The sequence below is a fragment of the Hemicordylus capensis genome, chromosome 1 (assembly GCF_027244095.1).
Source record: "Hemicordylus capensis ecotype Gifberg chromosome 1, rHemCap1.1.pri, whole genome shotgun sequence".
In the NCBI taxonomy this organism is placed as follows: domain Eukaryota; kingdom Metazoa; phylum Chordata; class Lepidosauria; order Squamata; family Cordylidae; genus Hemicordylus; species Hemicordylus capensis.
The window spans coordinates 338,125,108-338,134,445 of record NC_069657.1 but is presented as its reverse complement, the minus strand read 5'-3'; the positions used below and the strand labels follow the sequence as shown (position 1 = coordinate 338,134,445).

Below are 9,338 nucleotides of genomic sequence, written 5' to 3'. Positions count from 1 at the left end.
TTTCAAGGGAACCTTATTGTTAGGTTTGGACCCAACCGGGTTAATGACATAGGAAACAGCCTTATACCGAGACAGACCATTGGTCCATCTAGCCCAGTATTATCTATACTGGCTGATAGTGGATCTGCAAGGTTTCAGAAGGGAGTCTTTCCTAGCCCTTCCTGGAGATGCCAGGGATGGAACCTGGGGTCTTCTTGCATGCAAAGCAGAAGCTACACCACTGAGCCACAGCCCCACCCCCAACCCTAAAGGTAGCATATAAGTGCTGACTACATCAAGATGACTATATCCTGTGCCTTTAGACCCTGCTCTGGGATCAGTCTGTCTGGCTCTGGTCAGGGCAAGAAGTGAGGGAAAGGGAGAGGTAGCCAGGGTGGGTGGGAAGAGAAATCCAGCCACACAGCTGCTGCTCATCCTCCACCCCCCTCACCAGCTGATCAGCACCAGCTGCCACTGCTCTGGAGTAAGTAACTTGGCAACTTGTGCTGCCAAAACCTGAGCATCAGACCTTATTAACTTCCAGTGTGATAGAGCAGGGACTGTGACCTGAGAGCGTTCACAGCAAGAACAGAGAGATTGGACCAATAACTGGGAAGACAGCACAGGATTTCTTTAGACTTAGTGCCCTTAAAGGCAGGAAGACTTGTAGGCTCAATTCCCCCCCCCCCCCCCGCCCAGGTGACAAAGATTGCTTGAGAGAGGTAGGACTCGGTGTCTCTTTAGGTGATGACCAGGACAAGGGGCTCTTTTGTTCTCAATCTCCATAACTTAGTGCAAGTTCCTGAATTTGATTGCATTCCAAAGTGCCTGAATAGATCAAAGCTCCTTGTAGCCTCCAATACCGTATTTACCCAAACACAAGAGGACCCTAAATTTAAGATGAGCCCCTTTAAAAATAGAGGTTAAATACAGGTTATAGCTATACTTACCCCAAAGGAAGAGGACTCTGAATTTAAGATGATCCCCTGATTTCTAACATCAAAGAACTTCAAAAAAACCTAGTCTTGGATTTAGGTCAATACAGTACACATTTCTTTTGTTCATGGGAGCTCTGCTTCCCCTAAGATGCATGTTGTTCAGCAGTGGAGGAGCCACTTATTTCCAGGTGGGTTTTCCAGTGGTCAAGTCCCCGCTTCTTGATATGAATGAAAGAAAGTGGGGATTTGGTGGGGGTGGGGGTGGGGGTTGGGGTTGCGGGTTGGGGAAGAGTTGACTCTCCACTAACAGACTGCCCTCAGTGGCTCACAATACATAAAGATATGCCTAACAAATTGTAAAACAGTTCTCATCAAAAGTGAATATCAAAATTCAACTAGCATTCCATTTAGTCATGATAGATGGCTTTTGGTCTAAAAGCTGCATAATGGATATAGATGCTTTGGACAAATATGGAGGATAGGAAATAATTGTAAACTTCCTCTAACTTTGTATATATCTCACTGATTATTGAACTATGTTGTATCTTCCAGGCACAGCTGGTGGATCTGAAATCGGAACTGACAGAAACACGGGCTGAAAAAGCAGTGTTGGAAAAAGAGGTGCATGATCAACTATTGCAACTTCATGCCATTCAGCTTCAGCTCCATGCCAAAACTGGTCAGAATGTTGACTCGGGGGCAATAAAGGCAAAGTTGGTAAGTACTCTTTGTATGGAGCATTTTTCACAGCAGCATTATTTCTCTAATCTATGTTGTTGTTACTACTACAACAAATATTTATATACCGCTCTTCAACCAAAGTTCTCAAAGCGGTTTACATAGAAAATAGTCCCTGTCCCCTTTATTTCCCTTTCTCTCCTTCCAGTAAGAGAAAGGGAAATAGATGCTGTCAGGCAGCAAATGCTGCCTGAAAAGGACAGGGGAGAGCTCGCTTGAGGCTCTCTGGAGCCTGGGGCTGGGTGGGGGTAGTTCACTTGGGGCTCTTCCCACATCCCCCTGCAGGCTTTGGCAGCCCTTTTCATTGGCAGCCTGGTTTCTTTGAAACTATTTGCACAATTGTGGCCCCGCCCCCGTCCAAGGTGCCAACTGAATCACTCTTTCTTTTAGAATAAGACTGGATTCTGGAAGGTCTGGGCTATTGTAGATTGATCCAAGTGGTTTTTTTTCTTTTGAGTTTCATGCATGTCAGTGGAAATGTATACAGGAGAACCTGTTATTCATGGGGGGTTTGTTCCATTGGGGGTGGGGGCTGTGGATAGAAAATCTGTGGATAATGCAACATTAGGGCTGTAGGAATCAGAGGGTTAGGTTCCCAGACTGCCCAAAATTGCCCCCATAACTAGTAATCGAGCCAAATAAAGTGCTCTACCATGCTCCAGAGTTGCCCACGAGTGAAAATGGTGCCTAAAATTGGCTGAAAATAACTCCCCCCCCCCCATTTTAAAAAGTAAATGAGCCATAAAATGGCCCCCTAACACAAAATAGTGGACAGAAATGACCTCTGAGGTCATTTCCAGCCACCTGTGGATATGAAGATTTAACCTCCCCCGCCATCTCCCCCCTACATATAGCAAGGCCAGATGTCCATTACCTGACCGCGATATGCAAAATTGCGGGTGCTGGAACTGTGATTATCAAGGTTCTCCTGTGGTTAGTACAGATGGTTTAGATCCAGATGCAAATTAATGAATAGACTATAGGAATGGGCTTGTTAGAAAATTGTGTCACTTGAAAGTCCAAAACGTAAGGAAATAAGGTATTTTGAAATTTGAATAAAAAACAAATGTATGGAACTGAAAAAGTGCATTTGGTCCTGCCCTCTTTTAAAAGCTACCTGTTATGAGACAAAAGAGGTTCTATCACCACTCTCATGCTTGCTTTTAAAATATTTCTTTATTATAATGCAGGCTTTGTTATGTTTTGGATCATTAGGGGACGAGTATCTGTAGATTCAGGCCAATTTTTGTAACCAAGCATTGCATAGTAAAACTTGATTACTGATTGGAATAAAAAGCCTCTTAGTTAATATATGGCCTTTTCCATAAGTTTTTTTCTTTTTTCTTTTTGGCCAATGTTTCTAATCATGAAACTCACTCTCTTTCTCCTAAGTCTGTCCCTTCTGTGGAGGATATGGTAAGTTTCCTGGCTGCATTTATCTGTGTTTTTTTCAAAGCAGTTCATTTGTGTTGTGCAGAGCTCTTCTTATTGGCCTGAACATTTAGTGCCACTGAATCTTAGTTAGAGTCTTCCGTCTCCTCAGTTCTTAGCCACGCAACTGTGTCTGTTCAATGCTCCTTTTAGAACTGATGTTCTGTTCTATCCAGATATGCTTGTTTGTATTGTTGCTATTGATTGCTACTGCTATGACTAACTCATGAATTTAGAACTGAAGATTGAAATGGAGTCTAAATGTGGTAGGCTATTTTTTTTTTAATGCAAGTGGTCACAATCCAGAGATCCAGGCTAAGAACTCTGTGCTAATGTAATTGGTGCTTTGAACTTGTATTTTTTTGAACATCTGCTCTCTGGACTGCAACTCAAACTGCTCTTGAAATCCAAGAGTTTCAAAAGAAGCTTGTGATTTGGCATAATAGTCAACTGTTTAAAAAAAAAAAAAAAGGTTCTGCAAGAAATCCTAAAATAGCTGTCTGGATTATGGTCAAAATCTATAATGCTGTAGCATTTCTTATATGTTAAGCATTATGTTAAAAGGTGTTTGTCATTTTATGCTATAGTGTGTTACCTAGCTTTTATTTCCCCTAGCAGTCCATTGCCTGCATGTATAAAGCCAGTTGCAAAGTGATTTTTTGTTTGTTCTGAATGTCTTGATAGCTGTGAAGAGAGTCTAAGCCCAGCCCGCTACCATTTCCAGCAGCCACGGGGATGGAGTGGCCGCGTCGTGCACCGTGGCTGCCCTATTGTGAGCAGCCGCCATGCTTGTGGCACGGGGCCCTCTGGGATGCGGGAGGGGGGAGTCCTCTTCCTCCCAGTGTTCACCATGCCACTGTTTGTGTGGATGCGCGGAGCAGCGGAGGCAAAGAAGGCTGCCGCTCATCTGCCAGGGAGGCAAGCAAGCTCCTGCCCTTCCCCGCAGGGTCCCACCCCCACCGTCTAAGCAGCAGCCGAAGGCCATGTGCACGACCTCATAGTCTTGTAAGCCTCTGTCATGCTCTTTCTCCTTGTGTTTTTCCCTAAATTTAAAAGTCCTAATCTCCTTAAAACTTTCTTTGTAACTTTCCCCCTTGAGTTTGGGTTTGAAAAGTTCATTGTTGTCTTGGAACAACATTTGGATACTATTTTTGTGTTTGCAGGTGGGAATGAAGGTTAAAACAACAAAAAAAGGGAAAGCAAATGAGAATTTAATTTGTATATTATGCTTCTTAAAATTCCCTCCTATATATGATCTGGTTTTTAAAGGAAACCTATTTTAGTTATTTAGTTGCTTATAAAGCCTTTTTGCTTTTATTTATTGTAATTTTAATTACTAAACATAAGAACAGCCCTGCTGGATCAGGCGCAAGGCCTGTCTAGTCCAGCATCCTGTTTCACACAGTGGCCCACCAGATGCTTCTGGGAAGCCCAGAGGCAAGAGGTGAGGAGGCAACATCTCCTGCTGTTGTTCGCCTGCAACTGGTATTCAGAGCCATCTTGAGGTGGCCTATAGCCACCAGACGAATAGCCATTGATTGACCTGTCCTTCATGAATTTGTCTAAGCCCCATTTAAAGCCATCCAAGCTAGTGGATATCACCACTTCCTGTGGCAGAGAATTCCATAGATCAATTATGCGCTGTGTGAAAAAGTACTTCACACTTTCAGTCCTAAATTTCCTGACCTTCAGTTTCATGGGATGACTCCTGGATCTAGTGCTGCAAAAGAAGGAGAAAGGTTTCTCTCTGTCCACTCTCTCTACTCCATGCATAATTTTATACACCTCTATCCAAACCAAAGAGCCCCAGATTCTGTAGCCTTGCCTCATAAGAAAGGTGTGCTACGCCCCTGATAATCTTGGTTGCCCTCTTCTGAACCTTTTCCAGTTCTACAGTGTCATTCTTAAGATACTGTGACCAGAACGGTACTCGATACTCCAAACATGGCCATAGCACTAGTACCACAGCCTAAACTTGTTGCTGGGTCACTGGAATATTTTTACATGACTGTAGCTTACAGGAAGCCAATTCTTTCTAATCAAGTAGCTTGCCCGATTCATCACACAAATCACCTTGTGAGGGGTATAAGGTATATGGACAATAGGGATGTGCATGGAACCAGCTAGAAGGCGGTGGTGGGGGGGATGCCTTTACTGGTGGGGGAGGGTGCTCTTATCCCTCCTGCCATTTCCCCCCTGCTGGTGCTACACTTTAAAAGGGTACAGTGGGCGGCAGTGTACCTCCCTGCCACTCCGTTGCCTAGTCTGACCGGAAGTGACAGGAAGTACCCAATGTGTGCACAAGATAAGGCAAGTGCCCCCCCCCGCCATGTTGGTCAGGATGAATTGCTTTAAACTACGAAGAAAAAACTGTTTTAAATAATAAAAATTTCATTTATCATTTAGATATCTCCTAAATAAAAGTGCAGAATTGGCTGCTATAATCATGTTTCATTCTGAGAATCAGCCTTGCATCTCTTTGTTGCACTGTGCATGTTTGAAGCCCACAGGAGGAAAAAGCACCATGCCAACAAATGGGAAAGAAAAAATGGGTGCAGTAGAAGTTTTTTAAAGAATAGATCCCGACGTGTTTCTAGTAAAAACTCGTCTTTGGGGGACTATAACATGTAAAATGCACCAATGAGGATAATAAGAGAAAGTTATAAAAAGGAACTATAGGAAACTACACACAATTTAAAAAATAGAAAAGAGCAAGCCATAATTATAACCTTATAAAAATAGAAATAAGATAAACCTCAGGTGCAAGGACAAGAGACGTTATAATAAATAACTTCTCACAGCCAGACTAGCAGATCAAACAGTATAGCAAATATATATAAACTAACTAAACCAAGGTTATGATAAATAGCTTTTTATAAACAAACAAATTCAAACAAAGGTATTAAGCCAAAGTAAACCACATGTAATAATAAATAGTTTCTTACAAACAAACTGGCAAGTTTAAACAATGTAACAAATATACTCATAGCTAGACCATGCTGAATGCAACACATGGGATAACTAGCCCACATACAAATGATGGGGAAAAATAAAACCTTGACTGAAATGGATAAATATAGAAAAATTAAAACTAAAATGTAAGAACTGCAAAAGAGTAGAAGATAAAAAGTAATGCTCAGTGGTTTGCAAGTTAGAATACTCACCTTGCAAGCAGCTTAGCTCTTCAGTTAAAAATGTCCTCATATTATGTAAGGTAACAGGTGTATGTACTAATTAGTAAAACAGCAGATCATGAGTGAAACACAATGAAACTTTACCCTTACAGTGCAGATTTGCAGAATATCAACCAACATATTACTAAGATAGAATGGACTGTCCATGGAATGTACTGTTGCAATGTGTACATTTGTCGCATCTTACCCAGTAAAGGGATTTCTTTAAAATATTCCCAGATAGAGTATATCTCATGACCTGAAGGCTTGACAGGTTTTTGTAGATGGGTACTGGTTGGAAACAACCGTAGAAGGTGGTGCTTTCCAGTGCTCCTTGCAGCCTGCCCCTTTTCCTTTGCTATTGTTCTCTGTGAGATGAAAGGTAAATGTCTATTTTTTTGATTGGCAGATAGAATTCTAAATATTTATATTTGTTGTACTGACTCTGAGCCAGTTGCAGAGATCAGGTATTACTAGGTATTAAATAGGAGTAAAAGTCTACCCCAGGGAGCACACATGTAGTGACTTGTCAGTCCCTGATCCCCAGTGTCAAGCCATAAACACTCCATAAAGCTGTACGATAACTGGTGAGGACATTTCCCCAACAGTCTTCTTTACAAAGAACAGTAGGCTTTTATAAGAGGATCATATAATCTCTTAACCTGAATGAATGTTTGCATTTGGATAGGCTTTTGTTTTAAACCAGGTTACTTCAAAAAGAGAAATTTATTATATTTAAAAGTCTGATGAACTGTATTTTCTGCACAGGTGAAATAAATATCTTGATGTACTTGCGGTTTCCATATTAACATAACTGAATGGTATAGCTTGTGACTAAAATAACTAGAATGTTTTATTTGATAGGAAAGAGAATTGGAAGCCAGCAAGAAAGAAAAAGTGAAAGAAGCTCAACTTGAAGCTGAGGTGAAGCTGCTTAGGAAGGAAAATGAGGCACTTCGTCGACACATAGCAGTGCTCCAGGCTGAAGTATATGGGGCAAGGCTTGCAGCCAAATACTTAGATAAAGAGCTAGCTGGAAGGTGTGTAAGCATTCAGCTACTTGTCATACAATTCTGAGCTAGAGTTGTAAAAGAATCAAGGTATGCCTTACCCCAGGGTATTTCTGGGGACCATGTTGGAAGGCATAACTAAAAGAGTGAATATGTGTCTTTTGATTTATATTCTTGCCTATCTCACAGAGCAGCTTACAATGTTTTTCTAAATGTTAGTAGTCTGTATAGCATTTTTCTAAAAGTTACTAGCCTGTCCACAAGGAGCTCACCAAAAAAAACGGGGGGGGGGGAGCTCTAGCTGTAGTGTGGTGGTGTTGGCAGGGTTTCTGTAGCTCTTCTCAGGAGGTAAGCAGATGCTAATTCACGGTTCCTGGTATGTTCTTTCTGCTTCTCCGGCAGCAACACCAATTTGCCAATTGTGGTGGTTGGAAAAGGCCCTGAGTGGATTGTGCTGGATGGAACTAGAGCTCAGTGGCAAGGATGAATCATATAACTCTTCTCTATAAGGGATGTGCACGGAGCCACTCAGTGCTTCATTCTGGGAGTGCTGGTTCTGTGGACCCGTATTTGAGCCGGTTTGCAGGGCGGGCGTTCCCTTTAAGGGGCAGTGGAGGCACTGTCTACCTGCCATCCCCTGCCCTGCCACTTTCCCCCCGCTGGCGCTCATAAAAAGCGGGTGCACGGGGCTTCAGCATGCCTCCCTGCAGCCCCAGTCTGCAGCACCCCGGAAATGGCTGACACGCGTGCGCATGCACGCTGGCCTTTTCCGAGGCGCTGCTGACTGGGGCTGCAAAGAGGCACGATGAAGCCCCGTGCACCTGCTTTTAATGAGAAAGCCTGTGGGGGGAAAGCAGAAGGGTGGGGTCTGGCAGGTAGGCAGCGGCTCCCCTGCCCCTTAAAGGAACCATTCCTCCCTCCCAGCTGTGCACAGAACTGGTGTCTCAAGGGAAATGGGATTCCTCATTATACCGTTTGACTATGAATGACTACTCCCATCTTTTTCTTGCTACTATTGCTATACTGACTTTAGCTATGTAGATTTGAGAACCTGGACTTTATAAGGCAAAACAAAGGATAGTTGAACATATTGGCTCATGTATTTTGCTTGTTTTGTTTGTTATGCAGGGTCCAGCAAATTCAGTTGCTTGGCAGAGATATGAAAGGGCCTGCTCATGATAAACTCTGGAACCAGCTAGAAGCTGAAATCCATCTGCACCGACACAAAACTGTGATCAGAGCCTGTCGTGGCCGTAATGACCTAAAACGACCAATGCAAGCACCCCCAGGACATGTATGTTTTCTGAGTGTACGGTTTGTCAACACTGAGAAATTTTATCATCAATTTTATCTTCAATTTGGGGACTTTACCTTCAAGGTCGGCCCTACGACAGATGTAGCCCTTGGTGAAGACTGCTTTTTGGCGTCCCCCCACTTCTGGTTAGTTTATCAGGGCTGTGCCCCTTTCAAGTAGGCACCCTGGTCAACTGCCTGACTTGCTGAGCCCTGGCATTATTGTAAAGCTTGTGTGCGCGCACACACACACAATCCCCAACCCCACACAACATGGGCTAACAATCTGTTGAGAAGCTGAGGTTGTACATATCTGAAACCTCAGGAGAAATCATGATATTCTGTATCAGAATGTGGAATAATGTGGAACTTTGGTTAGTAACTTCATAAAAGTTATCCAACATTGCAAGGGCAAAATATCTGCATTCACCACAAACATCTCTTGACAGTTCAGGTTCTTGCTATGTCTTCAGTATAGGCCACTTTGAGTATCTGCCTCAGTTTATAGAAAAGAAAACCTTACCACACATTCAAATTCTTGAGTGTTGATATGTACAAAGATTATTTCACAGTTACTTCTGAAATACTTTATTTTTAATCCCACCCTTCTTCCAAAGAATTCAGAGTAAGTGGTTCTGTCCCACCTGCTTCCATGTTGTCCTTGCAGGAGCTCTGTGAAGTAGATTAGATTGAGATAGTGACTTCTTTAAAGCCACCCAGTGAGGTTCATGGTTTTGAACCCTCCTTTCTAGTGAAAACCTGCTAGGATCCCTGAG

General features: G+C 42.8%; 1 protein-coding gene across 2 annotated transcripts in view; it reads left to right on the top strand.

Moving 5' to 3' along the window:
• The window catches only part of GOPC (golgi associated PDZ and coiled-coil motif containing), a 37,255-nt gene that overhangs the window by 13,476 nt on the left and 14,441 nt on the right, over positions 1-9,338 (top strand). Inside the window, exons 2-5 of one of the 2 annotated variants that reach the window (XM_053278411.1) lie at positions 1,470-1,634; positions 3,048-3,071; positions 7,124-7,299; positions 8,398-8,563. In XM_053278411.1, the coding sequence (XP_053134386.1) occupies positions 1,470-1,634; positions 3,048-3,071; positions 7,124-7,299; positions 8,398-8,563 (531 nt within the window). The remainder of the gene's footprint in view (positions 1-1,469; positions 1,635-3,047; positions 3,072-7,123; positions 7,300-8,397; positions 8,564-9,338) is intronic. The other variant, XM_053278486.1, reaches the window with a different exon arrangement.